This window comes from Convolutriloba macropyga, unplaced genomic scaffold (assembly GCF_964194025.1).
Source record: "Convolutriloba macropyga unplaced genomic scaffold, txConMacr16.3 SCAFFOLD_4057, whole genome shotgun sequence".
NCBI lineage: Eukaryota > Metazoa > Xenacoelomorpha > Acoela > Convolutidae > Convolutriloba > Convolutriloba macropyga.
In genome coordinates, this window is record NW_027452632.1 from 1 (window position 1) to 19,480 (window position 19,480).

At 36.4% G+C, this 19,480-nt stretch overlaps 1 protein-coding gene across 1 annotated transcript; it reads left to right on the forward strand.

The window, feature by feature from the left end:
- The first annotated feature begins 945 nt into the window (after positions 1–945).
- LOC142357672 (degenerin del-1-like) lies at positions 946–11,930 on the forward strand. Its single transcript, XM_075409226.1, has 3 exons — positions 946–1,264; positions 10,373–10,467; positions 11,090–11,930. The coding sequence occupies exons 1-3, from the start codon at positions 1,164–1,166 to the stop codon at positions 11,878–11,880; spliced, it is 987 nt and encodes a 328-aa protein (XP_075265341.1). The 5' UTR covers positions 946–1,163; the 3' UTR covers positions 11,881–11,930.
- The last annotated feature ends 7,550 nt before the right edge of the window (positions 11,931–19,480 follow it).

Sequence of the window (19,480 nt, forward strand, 5' to 3'; positions counted from 1 at the left end):
CAAACAAACATACACACAAACACACACACACACACACACACACACACCAACACACACACACACAAACGCACACACACACACACACACACACACACACACAAACTCAGACACACAAACACATTCATATACACACACGCACACACAGACAGGAACACATACACACACACACACACACACACACACACACGCAACACACAAAAATACACACGCAAACACACAGACACATATACACAGACACATATACAAAAACACACACACAGACAGACAAGCACACACACATATACATACCCACACAACAACAAACAAACATACACACAAACACACACACACACACACACACACACACACACCAACACACACACACAAACGCACACACACATACACAACACACAAACACACCCACCCGCTCATATTCACTCACACTCACACACCTACAACATGGTGCTAGGACAATAGATTGAAAGTCAACAGATCGAAAATGAAAATTGGGACAATAGATCGAAAATGAAAGTGTTCAAGTTGCATATTGGCCGATCAGGTTTAAGCGTACTACATGTAATAAAGCGTACTACATGTTTGGTCGCGATAATTTGTTCGGTTGCGATATATTCATATCAAGTCCCACGGGCCACTAAGGCATGGCCATGGCTCGCGAGCGAGGCATGACCAGAAGGGGTAATTTTTTGCCAGCGAGCAAATAACGCTTTATTTCAGCCAATGAGAATAGATGAATTTTCGATCTATTGTCCCAATTTTTGTGCTTTCGATATATTGTCCGGTCACCATACAACATACACTTATATCGAATTGTTTTAATACCCCAATGGTTTAATTCAAGGCTACCGTAAGTAAAATCAACGAAATCCAAATGTGCGCATTAATTACCTTAAGAAAGCGAAAAGTTCAAAGTTTTTCAAGTTCACTTTCCGGGCAGGATTTAGGTTCCAAAATTCAATCGAACAAGAATATTTAGCGAGATTCATAGCGATCAATTCAACAAAAGTGAAATAGGCCAAAACGTTGTACAGCCCACATATGATTATTTCTACCTATACAGAGCCTCTTTGACAAGCGGCTTTTGGGAGCTCCGGCAATCAGTAGTCTATGACAACACGCGGTTGAGGAACAGATATAATTTTTACTACTGGTACCACCTAGTTATAATGTGTTCATTTGACAACCAAGAGTGTACAAGTTCCACTATAGATGACGGTATCTCCCACGATTCAACGTACGGAACATGTTTCTCCCTCCGTCCGAAAAGGTGAGAGTAGTTAAAATCAATGAAAGTAGGTATGCTGACACTTCTTAACTTTGAACTCGGGCATTGGTTCAAGTTGTTAGTTCCATCGTCTCAGCTGCTGAGCCTCTTAAGCAGTTTTGGGGCATCTTTTCATATTTGCACCCCCCCATCCCCCACCGAGCGCATGTGCTATGTTATTACAAAATCTACATAATCATTTAATATGTAATGGCACGTGTTCCATAACTTCGGGAGGGGTAAGGGGGCGGGGTTGCATAATGCAATGGTGTGACGCCAACAGAAAGCAGAAACGATCTCATCGAAATATACGGGTGCCAAGCTTTAAAATGCAAGATCTCAGCAGTACAAAATAGTACAGTGTGAGAAATTTATAGAAGTTTAGTGTCTGATTTCAAAACCTGCTAACTGGATGTTTCAAACGAAGTTACGTGAATTCGTCAGAGTCAGTTAGTTTACACTTCGGACATGTATTGGGCGAATTGAGATCATTTCCACTTCTGATATTTCATAAAAAAAACTTTTCTAAGTGATTTTTGGTACTGCTAAATTGTGGAATTCTAAAACTTTCACCTGTGTATTTTAAGTAGCCTTGTTAATAGCAGTGCCACTTTCAAAGGTTATTATTTAGGCGCTCACCGTTTTACGACTCGAACAGGAATATTGGAAATGTCTTTTCTAATCAAATTTGTTAGAGTGAATTTTGAGACAGGAAATGAAACGCGTGAAAAAAACTTTAGAGTGGATTGAGTGTTGAAAATTTTTTTTTTCATTTCAGGCACTTTTATACTTTTTGCGGAGTTGTTTGATTATAATGTCTTATTAATTTCATAATTGCCTTAAAAGCGGTTTCAATATTGCTGGCAATCCACATAAGATTTATACTAATTTGGAGGTTTTCCAGCTATTTTGGCAATATTTAGGCAGTTTTTAGCCATTGTTGATTTATTAAAAGGTTTTTTTTTTGCCTATAGTACAATTTGAAAAGATACATATTGCTTACAATTATTAAAAAGAAACTGAATGGATACAATTTTGCTGGTTTAAAGCAACTTTTGTGAGATATATGACACAGGAATGGAAATTATGTTTTCTTATGTTTATGCAGTTTTTCGTATTTATTTTTAATAGCCGCACAGCGATAGCTGAGGCTATTATTGGCCTTCTCTTGGTTTTTTTTTTATTTCGTCGTCATGATTTTTGTTACGACCATATGACGTCACAGCCATTTTTTGTTCATTCGTTCATGCAATTTCAATTGAATTGCATGTGTGACGTCATTTTTCGCTCTTAGTGGAGCGAGTTTTTTTGTTCATGCGCGTGATTAAATTTTTGGTCACACTTGACTTACCTCACTCTCAAAAGTGACTTCCTCACTTTGAAATTGACTTTTATTTACTTTGATTCAAAGAGATAAGGTCAAATGGGTGTGTATCACTCTAAATGAAGGTTATTTGAGATCAGCTAATAGAGGCAGCAATAACTTATACAGTTTTTTAATCAAAATATAACAGATCAGCCTTCAATGAAAAGATAAATTTTTTTGGTCTGTCTTTTTTACTGTTTTTTTAGACTGCCGATCTACGAATCTATTGCGGCTATTTTCTGGCAATCTGCCAGCTATGTTATAATCTTAGACAAGTTTGTAAGCTTATTGTGACTTGCCTAATCTTTTGCTCGCCTTTTGTACCCGTTTTTGGTGAAAAGAAGTTTTCTTGGTCAATGCTTGCTCTTGTAAAAAAAAAAGACTTCATTTTTTTTTAAAAATTTTTTTAGTTGTTCTTAAGAGCATATTTTTCATGAACTGAGTTCAACTGCTTCTCTTAATCTCATTAGTAATTTGCATGTAGGCACTCGGTTTCTGAATGAATTAGTTATTGTTTTTTTTCGGCGTTTCCGGAAGTCTTTTGGCTACGTTTCTTGTAACTCATTTTACTTTTTGATCACGTTTTTCGTTTTAAAAAATCAACACTTCCACATTATAATTGTGACTTTCCTCACTTACTGTTTCAAATTTTTCACTTACTGAATTACTCAATGTTTTGAATACGGTCACGGTCGAATAAACAAAATCAAAAGAAATGAGATAAACCGACGAAGCCCATCATTAAGATATAGTGCATTAGATTAAGTTCAGTAGAGCTGTTTGTAGCTCATATAAATAGTAATTTCAATAACATTCAACTTAAAGTTGAAGTGAGTATAAATTTAGAACCTGACCTAAACTGCACCCCAAGTTAGATAATTTTTCATACGCTTAGAAGAAATATTTTGAATCATTTTTAATTGCTCTCAAACGAAGTTTGTAGCAATTATATTAGTCCTGTCGGTCTTTTTTATGCAATTTTTTGCTTGACCGATTTTTCGTCTGACGCTTTTGACTTTTCGTCCTCAAAAACGGGATAAACAGGTAGCGCCCAGCGGGCATTAAGTGCTCTTAGAGCCTTCCAGCTCTGTTTCAGCTCAAACTGTTTTGGAGACTCATACTTATACTTATGGTGTGAAGGGCGGTTCTTAGAGGTTGAAGACACCCCCACTGTTGACCCCCCTATTGACACAGCCCCCCACCCCAGTGTTGCCCCCCAATCAGCCCCGGGACCCCCCCCCCCCCCCCCCCCTCCCGTGGCTAGCTACAGACGAACAACCGCTTGCTGAAAACGCAAATTTATACTATTTTGCAATTTTTTTCAAGCTTTTTGAAAATTTTTGACATTTTTTGGTTTTTATCAGCCCTAGGTGTCAAGGAACCTCCTTTAGGTTTTACAAATAGGGTAAGGCGTAGTTTCTAGAGGTAATTTAATGGTTTCAACCTTTTACCATCACGAATTTTTCCATTTTTTTGAGAGAGAACGTGCAATTTTTTTCAATTTGACATTTTTTTCCTTAGTCAGGTCTTTCCAGACCCAGGGGCCAGAAAACATCCTATGAGGTTTGATAATAAGTAACTGACAAATTTTTAATGGTAATGGAATAGTTTTTCAACTTTTTTTAATGTCACAAATTTTGGCATTTTTTTGATAAAACTTGCTTTTTTTCAAGTTCTTTTTTCAAATTTTTTGTCGTTTTTGAGATTTTTACAGCCTTAAGAGCAAAATAACCTCCTCTAGGGTTTTCAAATAGGTTTCTGAATAATTCTTAGGTTAAATGGAATGTCTTGCAATATTTTAACATCACGAATTTTAGCACATTTTTGATATTTTTGCCATTTTTTTTCCAATTTTTGTTTAAAATTTATTGTCATTATTCAGATTTTTTGATCCTCAAGCGTCAAAAAAGCCTCCGTTAGTGTTTGATAATAAGTTATTGGAAAATTTTTGTTGGTCATAGATTCATTTTCAATTTTTTAATATCAAGTTTTAGCAATTTATTTTAAAACTTGCAATTTTTTGAAGTTTTTTGGAAGTTTTGTCATTTTTTAGGTTGCTCTAGCCTCAAGGGCCACGGAACTTCCTCTAGGCTTTGATAGTATGTTACTGCATAGTTTATAGATGAAATGGAATGTTCTTGGAGATTTTAATATCACAAATTTAAGCAATTCTTAAAAATATTTGCAATTTTTTCATATTTTTGAATTTTCTCCGGCAACAGAGGCCATGGGACCTCCTGCAAGGTTTGATAATAAGCTGCTGCATAGTTTTTAGAGTTGATGGGATTGTGATCAACAGTTTTTACGAATTCAGTTTGAGTAATAATTTAAACTTTTAGTTTTAAAGTTATAAAATTTAAACTTTTCAAGTTTTTGGAAGATTTTTGTTCCAAGCGTATGGATCTTTATGAGCCAGTGAAACTGTATCAGGCCTGAAACAGGGATACTGGATAGTCTTTTGAGACAAAGAAATGGTTCTTAAGATATTAATGTCTTGAATTTTAGCAAGATTTTGTTAAAATTTGCAATTTTTTCCAAATTTTTTCAATATTTTTTGTCCTTTTCTGAGTTTAACCACCAACGAAACTTTTCAAGTCTCGGAGATGTGTTAATTGACAGAAGTTTTGAGACAAAAAATGGTTTCGATTTTTTATTGCCGAGTTCAAAACTTTTTTTAATTTTGCCTTTTTCAGTTTTTTTTAAATGATTTATTTATTAACAAGGTTAGAAAAATAGAAATTGCAGTGTCGAATCCAATCATAGAAGATATTCTTGTCTCCTTTTCTCTCTTTCCGTTGGGGTTCCTTTCCTTCTCTTTCCCGTTCACGTTTTATCTCTCTCTCTCTCTCTCTCTCTCTCTTTCTGTTGATTCCGCACTTCAGCTGCTGTTATGTGGCGTAATATCACCATCTCTGATCCTCATTATCAATGAGTTATAGTTAAAAATTTTTTTGTCATAAATGATCTAACAAGCACTTTTAAGAAACAATTGTTAATTGTTCTCAAAAACAATTTGTAGCAAATATTTATGCATTTTTCCGCTTGGACGATTTTTCGTCTGACTCATTTGATTTTCGTATTCAGAAACGGGATAAAGAGGTGACGCCCTGAGGACACTAAACCGTGGCTAGCTGTTGAGGAAGCCAACCACTCGTCGGTCGTTTGAGAGTAATTTGCCCGACGTTAGTCGGTTATGTTTATCCTTTTTTTCCTTTTTCTGTTCCAATCCCGAATTGCATCGAGCAGGTCAACGGCGACTATTTTCTGGCAAATTGCAGGCCTTATTTTAACTCGCATCGTTGAAGAGAAAGTTCATCGCAGTTAACTTTTGGCTTTTCATAAGGATCGTTTAGATTACGCAACAAAGTTGACGCCTAAAATTAATTTTGATGCAAAAACCCTCACAACCCTTAAAAAAGGAACGCAGAGTTTTATATAAATTTGTTTAATTATGTTTATAATTTTTGAACAAAATTGTAGGGAAACTCACACACAAATAATTTTCAAAAATACGCGCTGTTTGGTTGCGTGTGAACGAATATCAGCAAAAGCTTTAGGATATCTTCATCTTCCGAAACCAAGTTATTAGGAATTAAATTTGTTATTGTGCAATTGTTCTTAAAATCAAACATTGGCATTGTCAAATAAAAAGTTAACAATGTTTTTTGTTACGTTTTTAGTAGATAGAAAGTGCAAAAAAGTCCATTTGAATTTATCTTTACGGTTCGGCTAAAAATTACCAAAGCTACTGAAAAAACTTTTCTTTTTATGAGAATTTGTTCCAAAAAAGTAGGCCTCAAGTGTTATTTCTTCCCCCACAAAATTTATCGAATTTTTTAATTATCTTTGTTTCAATGAAAGTGTCTGTTCATTACGGCACAAAAAACAAAAGAGAAGAGAGAAATCAGTCATTTTATCAAAGCTTTTTGAGGTGATAGGTCGCCCTTTTGCTGGATCTGACCAATTCGATCTCATTATGTTTAAAATTGCCTGAAAATCAGTACTCTATCATAACCTACCAGAAGAAATTATCTTGATTGAATTTTTCAAGGTCATTGAAAGTTGCCATGCAAACTCCAGTGAAATTCTAGAACTTCAACAATTAACTTCACCCGCTCCGTTTATTTTGTCTCAAAACAGAAAAACTAAACTTTGTCACGTCTTTCAACAAAATGTTTTTGCTGTGAATTTTCTCGCAACATCAGTTCTTTAAAAAAAATTCTAGCAGATCCCTAAGAGCTATCTGAATGTACCATAGTTCAAAAACGTAAAAATTGATGTTCTCATTGAAAACTTTTTTATGATAACTGATGTACGTTTATGGAAAAAATCATTCCCAGTATCATATGTTTTCACAGAGCTGAATTCAAAACAAATGTTTTTGGTCTAAATTTTATTCAATTTCGTGAATTGTCGCCTTGATTGAAATTGGTGATTTAGAACGGCTAAAGAGGACAAATACAAAAAGGCAAAACCAGAGGGCACCGCAAAAAACCTGTCAAGACCTTTCATAAAACTGTGAAAAAAAGAATGTGCGATCAGAAATAATAAGTGAGGGCTAAAAGTGGAGACAAACAATAATGCAGAGAAAAACTTTATTACATTAAAACAACCGCAAGGAATAACTGATAATGCAAAGAAAAAGTTGAAGAAAAACAGAAGAGGAAAAAAGTTATGAAAAAACTGAGGAAAAAGGAAACGAAGAGAGAGAGAGAGAGAGAGAGAGAGAGAGAGAGAGAGATCGAGAGAGAAAGATAGACAGACAAAGAGAGACAGACAGACAGAGAGAGAGAGAGAGAGAGAGAGAGAGAGAGAGACAGAGGGAGAGACAGAGAGAATATAGTCGAGAAAAGCAGTAACAAAAATTAAAGAGAGAAGGAACGAAACAAACGGCAATCAATAAAAAAAGAAAAATGAAATAAAAATTTGAAGAAAGAAAGAAAGGAAGAAAAAATATGTAATAAAGAAAGAAAGGCAGAAAGAAAGGAAGAAAAAAGAAAAGAAAGGGGACAAAAACTGCAAGATCGTAACATGGTGAGTTCCGGAGGTTTTGCTTTTAAAAAGAAGAATTGCTAGGAAACTTTTGCAGATGCTTTCAGGAAGAAGTCAGTGAACGGAGTTGAGCTCAGCGAAAGCCTTTTTTAGCAAGAAAATGCACAAAGCGTACAAATGGACAGAAATAAAAAAAGAAAAAACACACAGATTTGGCCAAAGAAGAATCTAAGCAGACGGACACAGATTTGAGTTGGACTATCAACAAAACTTACTTCAATAGAATTTTTAAAATGAGAAATTTACAGGCCTGTAAATTATAGATGCGTTAATTGTTTTATAACAGCCGTCATCGAGAAAGAGTGCTCTATGAAACGCTGAAAATAAGTAGCAACTTTCAGATTTCAGATAAGTTAATAGTAGCATTAGGTCATTTAGAGTGACGTGATTCATTTCTGATAAATAAAACTGCCCCGCTATGATAAATAAGGAAAAAATGGAGCGTAGAACAAGCAGAAGGAAAACGCAGGCTCACTTACACACAATCAATCATATAAATAAATTTCCGGCACATAAATTTGGTTTTTGTATCAGCACGTTTTCGGGTCATTGTCACTTTTTGCATTAACAGTTTTTGTTCAATGAGTTCATCTGTATCAGAACGGCTTTCATTCGGTGGTATGCTGTGACCTTTTTATATTTAACGTCTTCGATCACTGACTATTTTAAAAACAATTATTCCACAACATAGCCAGAAATTTGTCGGGAAATAGCCGACGCTGACGCAGTTGACGGATATCGAGGTTGAGACAGAAAAAGAAAAAAATAGAGATAAAGAAAAAGAAAAAAAGAGATTCGGAGAATTTATCCCTAAGTTTCAAACAAAGCGCTCAAATTTGACATAATTTTTCAGTCAGATTCTACACATATACTTAATTCAGCTTCTAATTTGAAAAGTTTTGACCATATAACACATGTCACCTAGTAATCATTCTAATGAACTTTGATATCCCAATGCACTAAGACTGAATGACCGGGTTTAAATGTTTATCCCGTTTTTTTATTCCGCTTTTTTGACTCTGACTGTACTTACAAAAATGCGTAACTCAATGCCTAAAATATTTTAAAATCTTTTCAGTTGAAACAGTGAGTGAGGAAAGTCAGAACTCAAGAGTGAAAATTATGACTTATGTAAAGCCAAAAACGTGATCAATAGGTAAGGCGAATTAAAAATAGGAGAGTGCCTAAACATTAGCACTTTTGAGTCTGACGGCGGCTATCAACAAATTGTTTTCTGAACAAATTTTTGACAATGAAACACAAAGAGCAACGATTTGCGGTCATAATCCGCTTTTGCCTTGACGAGGTTTCCACCTTTGCGTCGATCAGTATCAAAAGTTTTTTTGGTCAGAGACCTTTTGCACCTTTTGTTGAACAATTTATTGTCCAAACATAGCCAACAGATTGCCGTAAAAGCTAGAACAGACCCATGTGATAAAGAATATTGATAGAAAACTGAATCTTCGAACTGAAAAGTTATACAGGGTTTCTATGTTGACCTTTTAAGGAGCCAGAGTGATCTCAGGTGACTTTTTAAATTTTAGAAGTCCATTAAAAGTGAGCTAAGTCTGGTATGATCAAAAATTTTATCAGACAGTTTGGCTGAAAACTCACTGCCACTTGGTTTGAGAATTGACGTCACGCGCATTAAAAAAGAAGCAAATGAGCAGTGAAATATCCGCATGCAGAACGGTTGACAAAATAGCTCTCTTTAAATTTGCTGCGTAAACAGATGTAAAACACGAAAGGAGCTAGACGACTCTAAATGGAAGCAAAATCCAATATAAGACCTTATTACAGCTTCGCAGATATAACGACCTTCTTTCGACAGTATTCGTTTTCAGTCATTGGCCTTTTTTGCTTTGAAACACTTCCTGTTTTTGTTCCTTTCAATAGGAAAGAAATTTTGACATCAGATATTTTTGTGAATCATTTTTCTGTCTATGGCCTTCTAGCAACATTTTTCGGTCAAAAAAATTTTTTGTTCTATGATCTTTTATCAACCTTTTTCGGCCATTGATCGTTTAAGCAACCACTTAACCGTGCCCTTCGGTACTATTATTGGAACATGGCGCTCAATGAGACCTCTAAAATATGCAGCCTTATGTGTTCACGCGATTAATATATAGAAGATTCCTGATGGTACAAATTTAGAACTTTTAATCAAAAATTACATTGAAAAAGTACTTATTAGACAACACGTCCTTTCAACAGATTAGAAACACTTAAATCAACTTCAACTGATGGGACGTAAACTAAGCTGAACACTATCTTGTAAGATAAAGCGAAAAAAGTGTATTTCTATCACTTTGCCACTGTAGAAAGAGCGGGACAGCTTTCAATAAATCAAAATGTGAAAAGATATCTGGTATTTAAAAGCGTGACCCGGGATTTAACAACCTATCTAATGAACAATCATTGGCATTTTTTCTAATATTGATGCTCAATTTCAAAAAACAAGACCATATCTCTTCTGTAGAAAGTAACTGACTTAAACAACTGGTGGCTCTTTGTATACTTGTAAACGTTTGCGTGCGGGTTCAGTTTACAAAAATTTTAGTTTTGGATTTCTTTGACCGGTTTATTTAATGTCGGAGTTTTTGGACGTTACAGCATTAGCCCTTAAATGGAATGATTCCTGTCTACTGATTCAAAACATTTAAACGCTTCTTTAGACTTCATTTTTTTTTCAGAACACCAAAGGCGGCAAAGAGTGGCATTGTGACACTCAAAATGACGATGTTTGTTAACAGTGAGGAGTACGTTCCAATTCTGGCTCAGAGTAAAGGTTGTATGAATTTTTTTTGGATCTTTTCCGTTTTAAACGATTTTGTCCCCAGTACGTTATGCGCCGCTGAGCTACGGAGCACATGTCATTGCACAATAAATCATTGTGTAGTGTAAAAATATGGCTTTTGTGCTGGAGGGAGGGGGTAAGTAGGCTTTGTTCACGAAGCGAAAAGATCCGTTTCTTGAAAAAATATTTGTTCTTTCACTTAATAGTCCCAACATTATGGATATGATATACGTAAGGCAACTGTTTGAGTGGGGGGGGGGGGGGGGTTTGAGCGAGAACAAAAATATTTTACAAGAGTTTTTGTGAGTCTGTAATTATTCTTGGCAACTTTCGTAGCATAAGGTAGTGTTAAAAAAGAATTGAAAATGAATTATTCAACTCAGGCGGAGAGGGGGGGGGGGGTAGCTGAGATATTCGACCAGATCTTGCGTGAGAACTTTTTGGTGAAAGCAAAAATCAATCTTATAAGATCCTTACAAGCCGTGGCTGAAAATTTCTGATGAAAACTTTTTCTCAACAATCTTGCAACAACTCACAAGAGCAGCCTTTTTGTAAGAATCAGAAGATGTCACAAATTTGGGAGTACATTTGGGTTTTAAAGGGAAATTTTTAGGAGTGAGGGTCGCGATTCACGAACGAGGCGCCCTGCCTTCTATGCACAGCCAAAGTCTGGCAGCTGGGGTGGGCGATGTAACTTTCTTCAATGTGCAGGCTCAGAGAGTGGAACATTTGGGCAGAATGTATGGTGATTGCATGCACACGTGGCCCGAGGAGTTGAAATTGAAAAGTCCGTATGACGAAGCATATCGATACACGATTGAAGCTTGTCTTGAAATCTGCTTAGCAAAAAATGTAGCCATCACGTGCAAATGCAAGGATTCTTTTCACGTTAGACTTTTGCACGATTCCAGCCTCTGGAGCTTGAGATATTGTTTGCGAACAAATGATTCCGACAACAGTTGTCGTGATGGAGTCCACAAACGATACGAGGAAAAAAGTCTTTTATGTCCTTGTAAAATACCTTGTAATATGACTGAATATTCAATTTTAACCTCGCGATCTTCTTGGCCTGCGGAGCATAACAGCTACTTTGCCGCCACAAAAATATCCAATTTGCAAAAACCCATCGAGGTGCGCGAATTTATGACAAAGACGGAGAACTACAGTGCCCCCACTCTTCTTAAGACCCTACAGGACAATTTTGCACAAGTTGAAGTATCCTTTAGACCTTCACCTTTCAAGAAAATTTCCGAAAAACCGGCCTACACAGCCTCGGATTTGGTGAGCGATTTTGGAGGTAACATTAGTCTATGGCTAGGATGGAGCATATTTGCACTGTTTGAAGTCTTAATCTTCCTTCTTCGCTGTTTCAAAATAACCTATGCTTGTTTGAGAAACGATTGAAGTTTAAAACAAATGCTTTTCAGAAAAAAAGCTTGCTTTTCATTTCCATTACAAATGATAGATGCTTTAAATTTAATTTTGCATTTCTAAATACAATTGTGAAAATGAATTAATTCAATTTGAAGTAAAAACCATCTCTTTGTATTGATATTTGATCAAAATTTGTGTTCCGAAATCTTGTTACTGTGCGGAGGAAGTAAACGATGCTCTGGTCTTTTGTTGAGACATTTTTCTAACTGTTGCAGACAAAACTGAACTCTGGTGATAACGCTGATAACGCAGTACTCATGAGACTGACTTCTAGAGTCCTAAATCGCTGTTTATGCACTTTTATTTTAAATTTAGCTCTATTTTGTTAGTCATCATAAAATACCTCATCACCACGATAATATTATGGTCTGTTAACAAACATAAAGGGTGCCTGAATGGTCCGATTCCTTCAATTAAAAAATAAGGTTGTTTTCGATATTTTAGCCCATTCGGTTTGGGTTTAATTCGGTTTGGGTTTAATCTATGAAAGACTAAATCTTATAAGTAGGATGATCGGCAACAAAAGCTCACTTTTTGCAGTTTATATTAATCTTAAACATCTATGCCGAATTTTTCAATGAATTATTTGGGAATGAGAGAAAAAAAAATGATTTATGGAGTGGAACTTAGATATTTACAGGAGAGTTCTGATTAATAGTTCGAGATGGTGATTTGAATTTGATGAAAGAAATCTCAGCAAATGGCCGGTATATTGGAGAAGAATCAAGAAGACAATATAAATATTCAAAATGCCATGATTTATAGCGGGAGCCCTATTGCTGACCAAGCATTGCTTGCTTTTGCAAAATACCTTGACATCTTTTTCCAGAGATACCATAAAAGGTATGCAGTTGCACTTTTATAAGAAATCAACCGTTCTTCCAGAAGTATCATAAGCATCCAATCATCATGAGAAACGTTACCTCGAATAACGTTACTCTAATAACAGCTATCTAGACTCATCAGTTTGAACCGAGCATAGCCTCGAAGCACCATTTCTTGAAGATCCGTACATCTTAATTCAGTGGCCGTTATCAATTCGCTCTCTCGTTTTTTTTGAACTGGTTAATTGCTCTCAATCAAAGTTTGTGGCAAGTATATTAGTCCTGTCGGTCTTTTTTAATGGGATTTTTTGCTCGACCGGTTTTTCGTCTGACGTTTTTGACTTTTTGCCCTCAAAAACAGGATAACTGGTAGCGCCCAGCGAGCACTAAGTGCTCTTAGAGCATTTCAGCTGTTTCAGCTCGAACAGTTTTGGGACTTATAATTAGGGTGCAACGGGTGGTTCTTCGAGGTTGAAGACACCCCACCCTTGGCTACGTTTGGACAACCGATCGCTTAGAACACGCACTTTTATACTAATGTTCACATTTTTTTTCAAGCTTTTTGAAAAATTTTGTCATTTTTATGAGTTCCTTCAACCCTTGGTAAAAGCGAACCTCCTCTAAGGTTTCATAATAGGTTACTGCATAGATTATAATGGTAGTGGAATGGTTTCAACGTTTTAACATTACGAAGTTTAGCATTTTTTTTGACAAAACTGCAGATTTTTCAATTTTTTTTTGAAATTTACTTTTCCTTAGCCACGTCTTTCCAGATTTAGGGGTCGGAAAACATCCTTAGGGGTTTTCATATAAGTTAATGAAAAAATTTAACGTGACATAGTATATCTTTCAAATTTTAGTTTGACAATATTTAGCGTTTTTTTCCAGTATTTTTAAAATTTTTTGTCGGTTTTTAGGTTTATCCAGCGCCAACAGCCAAGGAACTCTCCCTGGGGTTTAACAATGAGTCACTGCATAGCTTCTATGCGTAATGGAATGCTTTTCAAGATTTTATTATCAGCAACTTTTTTTTAAAAAATTGCATTTTCAAGTTTTTTATAATCAATTTGATATTTTTTATCATATTTGCGGCACCAGGGTCCTAGGGACCTCCTCCAAGGTTTGATGATAAACTGCTGCCTATTTTCTAGAGTTATTGGAATGGTTATCAATATTTTAATGTTTACAGTTTTAGCAATTTTTGATTAAGTTTGAATTGTATCAAGTTTTTTGAAAATTTTGATCATTTTCCAAGTTTATGGATATCCAAAATATCTACTTATAATCATTGCAGTTATTCTACAACAGTGTGGTGACGTTGAAAAAAAAAACTAAGTTCATCAAATTTGGATAATATAAAAACAATTGAAAATTACAATGCTGGGTGTGGGAGAAAATTGGAGTTTCCCAAATTTTGGTATATGAATTGTAGAAGCCTCAATAATAAACGAGCAACTGTCTCGTTTTTTGAGCACTCTTGGTGGAACTTCATTCCTATTTGTTAAAGAAACATGCATAAATGAAAAACTGACATTCCCGAGTTTTATCAGTGCAATGGTCATCACTTCGTTCACCAACCAAGACCATCATTAAATAATGTACAGAGAGGCGGAGGGGTAGGTATTTGGGCTCCCAAACAGTTTACTGTATGTCATACATCCTCAATTGATTTAGTGCACTAAATTTATAATACGATGTACTGATTTTGTTTTAGTGTACTTATTCCTGAAGGGCATGTGTAGAAGTCGAGTGTAGTTCCTTGTTATTTCAAGCGCTAGTCTGTTACCTTAATTCCCGCATCGGGAAATTTTTGTTCAAGTTTGTTGTGACTTCTGAGATATCATTTTACTTTTAGTATCACTCTTTTAGTTTTTGCACATCGCGAACAGTTGCATAATTAACTTATTCTTCGCTAATCGTCTTTACTAGTCAAGTAAACTGGACAAGTATTTGTCAAGCAATTCGCTAAGCGAATTCAATTATAAACTGTGCTAAGCGCACCCGCCGTGCAAATTAGCAAAGTCGAAACATAATCGTAACTCACGACTCAAGATTAAGTACATAATTTCATTTATGTACGACATGGCGCAGTCAGCAACCCAAAAACGGACCCCACTTGGCATTGAGCCCTTTTGGGAAAAACCTAGTGCTGATCCCCCTCTGAAGTGGGAGAAGTGGCAGATGCAGGCTAAATTGGCTCTCCTTGCGAAGGAAAATATTGCTCTAGACACTCTACTGGAACCGAAACCCGAAACAGTACAACTACCACTTGAATCCATCTATGAGAATACAATAAAAGGATCGTCGGCACAATCGGAGAGGGAAGACTAGCAAGGAACGCACAACTGAAAATGAATTGGGAAAATCGCTGCCAGAAACAAATGGAGATAGGAATCATATGTGGGGACAAACCGTGGGCACAGGTAGACCGAAAGACTGTGTCAATGCTATATCTCAGTTTGGGCACCGTGGGAAGACGAATTGTTTGTAGCAGGAATTCGCACCTCTAGATGGACATCTTAACAACAGCAGAACTTTGCAACATCATGGAAGCCACCTTTAACCGCCAGTGAAACATTACCTTTGATAGGTATATGCTTCTGAATACCAAACAGTCGAAAGGAGAGTCTATCGAGCACTTCTTCGGCAAACTGAAAGAATTATCCGACAATTGTGAACTCGGAAGCCAAGAGGACACTCTGATTAGAGACTTGCTTGTTGCAAACAAGCAAGACCCTGAAATTCAGAAGGAGTTACTACGAGAAACTCTTGAACCAGCTCAAGCTCTGCGTTTGGCTAAAAACATGGAACTAGGACAAAGAAACCAACTGCAAATCACAAATTCGCAACCCGCATCTCATGTTAACGTGGTAACTTCTCAACGATCCTTTCGACAACCAAGTCAACGGCCGACAACTTCCAGCTTCACTCGACCATCAAATCAACAATGCAGAAATTGTGGTTTACTTGGTCAGCAAACCACAAGAACAAGTGTATTGCAAGGGGCAAGACCTGTAATAACTGTGGTTTACAAAATCATTTTTCATGAGTGGGCCGAAAACCGAAGTCCTCATCAAATAAGCCTACTTGCTCGAATGTTAACTCTGTTGAAGAAACCCCAACTGATCAGACGGTGAACGCAATCCAAAATATGGACTATAAGCCCCAATGCGAATCTGACTAGGATAGCTCAGATGATAACATGGTCGCCAGGATTGCAAGTAACTCTATTCAAATCGAACCAAAGAATACTACGTTAAAAATTAGAAATACCCAAGTAGGACTACTCATTGACACAGGCAGTGTGTGTAGTATCTTGACCGAGTCTCTTGCTGCGGAAATAGTGGACAATTCCCCTCTTGCCCGATGGTTGATGACAACACCCCCTCAGGAACTCAAAACATACGCAAATGAACCCATAAATGTTATGGGTATGATACAAGCAACAATAGCGAGCAAGGAGTGGCGAATCGAAAACACTGAATTTGTGGTAGTTCGCGACGGACTAAAGCCACTAATTGGTAGAGATTTGTTTGACGCTCTCGGAATCTCGGTTACTCAAACCCCAAACTCAAATGAAGGTAGTATGGTCAACGCAATCACACAAAATTGTCCATTCAAAACTTGCATTGCAAAGCAGTTTCCACAACTCATTTCACGTATTGGTCGGTCAAAAATCCATGTTTTTAAATCTAAGTTACATAAAATTTTTCAATCAAAACATCAAAAGGGTAGAAGAGTACCCATTAATCTACAAGAACGAGTCAATTGTGAAATTAAAAAACTTCTTGAAGAAGGACACATAGAAAAACTGAATAATTGTTCTGATCAATTTTTTATTTCACCTATAGTAATTACAGACAAACGAGATCAAACAATAAAGTTAGCATTGGATTCCAAAGTTCTTAATAAATCTATACATAAAAATAAGTATCAGATGCCGAATATTTAAAAACTTATGGATTCCATATCACAAATAATAACAGACTATAAAACAGAACAAGCAGATAAAATATACTTCTCTACTATAGACCTTAAGTACGCGTACAGTCAACTGAATCTTCACCCCGAAACTGCTAAACACTGTAATTTCAATATTGTAAGTGATGATATGACAGGCACAAATCGTTTTAAAACTGGATTTTTTGGCCTCACTGACATGCCTACCGAGTTCTAGAAGGCAATGGATTACACGTTAATCGGCCTCAAAGATACATTTTTTTTCTTGGATGACATATTAATTGTGGGTAAAGGTTGTGAAGAAGATCATTTTCAACTTGTATTAGATTGTTTTAAGAAACTGGATGCAAATAACCTCCGAATTAATCTGCCTAAATGTCATTTTGCGAAGCAAGAAATCTCCTGGTTAGGATATAATATTACTCAATCGGGGACATCACCACTCGAAACTAAAACATAGTCTATTCAGTCTCTACAGCCACCTAATAGACTTAAAAATTACGTTCGTTCTTAGGCTCAGTCCATTTTATTAGTAAATTTATTCCCAATCTAGCTCAACTCTGCCATCCTTTAAGATTCCTCCTTCGTAAATCAACTAAATACATTTGGACTGATGATCACACTACACATTTCAATGCAATAAAAACACCCATAGCAAATCATACAGAAAATATTCACTATAACCCTCAACTCCAAACATGAATTAAATGTGATGCCTCTCGCTCCAGATTGGGAGCAGCACTAGAACAACTAACAGTTGATGGTTGGAAGCAGATCTTTTTTGCATCCAGATTTTTAAATAGTAATGAAGAACGTTATAGTATTAACGAACTAGCACTTCTCGGAGTGGTATGGTCTATAGAATATTTTAAAAATTATCTTTATGGTAAAGAATTTTCTATTCTCATCGATCACCGAACACTTCTCTCAATTTTAAAAGAACATAGATCAAACAAACGTTATAATAGTCGTTTATCACGATAGGTTGATCGTCTTTCTAGCTTTCCAGGTTAAAATAGAACACTTGCCAGGCGCAAAGATGGGACTTGTTGATTATATATCACGTAACCCATATCAACCGGCAAAAAGTATTTCTAAATACAATGAGGAATTTATAGTCGCAACATTATCAAGCATACACTCTGAGGCAAAATTACTTCAACAAAAACACGACATTTCAATTTTGATAGCGATCCCGCTAAGCGCGTCCGCTTAACAATTTATAATTCAGCACTGGCTACGCGAAAATACCATTCTACTTTGTCCTCTTTTAAAATCTATAATCAGCATAGTGAACACTCCTCGCGCGTACGCTTAACTCAAAATATTAAATCACTCGTTGATCAAAATTATAATCCAGATTTCAATCATACTAATTGTATGAATTTTACTAGTGCACATGCTAAGCGAGTGCATTTAACTCAAAATCAATTAGTGTCTGCACAATCATGTCATACTCCAAAAGTAACCACTCCCAAACACACTAATTTTAATCCTAAAATTCAGTTGTCTTCCTCTTTGTCAATTAACTTAATTGAAAAAACTAAAACCTCATCCAAAATGGGTCAGCAAGCATCATCTATGAAAGGAAAATCAGCCTCAACTCGAGCAAATAGAGCTTCGCCTCGCGTATATTTCACTGACAACCCAACAACCAACACGCCGCGCCAATCCTCCTCGCGTTCCAACCTCAGCACCCCACTCACGGATAGTCCCCAAGTGATTTCATTTGAGAAAGTGGTGGGCAGAGTATTTAACAAAGGGCTGATTGCTTCCCTGACAAGCAAGGACTCCGTTCCAAAAGAGGTTCGGGATTGCATCATCAGGTCAGATGAGGAACCACTCAAAGCCCTCAACCCGTATCTCCCCAGCTATTGGCGTGATCTTCATGTCAGTAGAGGGTGCGTATGTATGGATGAGAAGGTGGCCATCCCAAACGCCTTAAAGTATGCACTCATCGAGGACCTCCATGCCAGTCACCCGGGTAGCTGGGGAATGGTATGTATGGCCCAGCATTGCTGGTGGCCATACATAAACCGCGACCTGCTGGTCAAAGCCATAGATTGCAAATCTTGCAGTGCCATCGGTAAAAATTTAAAACCTGTTATTCCTGCCAAGCAATTCAAAGCACATACACCATGTATATTCCCAAATCAAGAAATACAAATAAGTTTTGCAGGACCCATAAATAATGAAAAAGGACACGAAATTTATATTTTAACATGTGTTGATAGATTTTCGAAATACCCTTCTGCAGAAATTTTTGAAAACGCGAATGCATCGAATGCAATAAATTTTTATACATAATTATAATTATATACATACTCATGGAGTCTCCCGTTCTTTAAGAATAGATTAGGCTCGTTGCCTTATAGGTAATCAGGCAAAAACCTTCTGTACGAAAAATAATATTCCTTTAATACCAGCCCCGGCAAATGACCATCGTGCAATAGGCTTAATGGAAAGACTTATTAATACAATAAAACAACGCTTAGCACGTATAAAAGAGGCAAACAAAGAATTAAATTCGTTCACCATTAAAGCCGCATTAAAATCAATTATATACCAGCTCCGCATATGCAAATATTGTTTTATATTTGCATATGCTAAGCTTTCGCCATTCCAATCATATTTTGGGCGCAAAGCAAATACACCGTATAGCAATATAAGTACAAAACCAAATTCATCTGATTTAAGTTATGAAAAAATATTGAATCATTATTTAGATGAAGGAACGGTCACGCCTAACGAATTTTTGCCTGAAAAGCACTGGGGAAATGATCGCA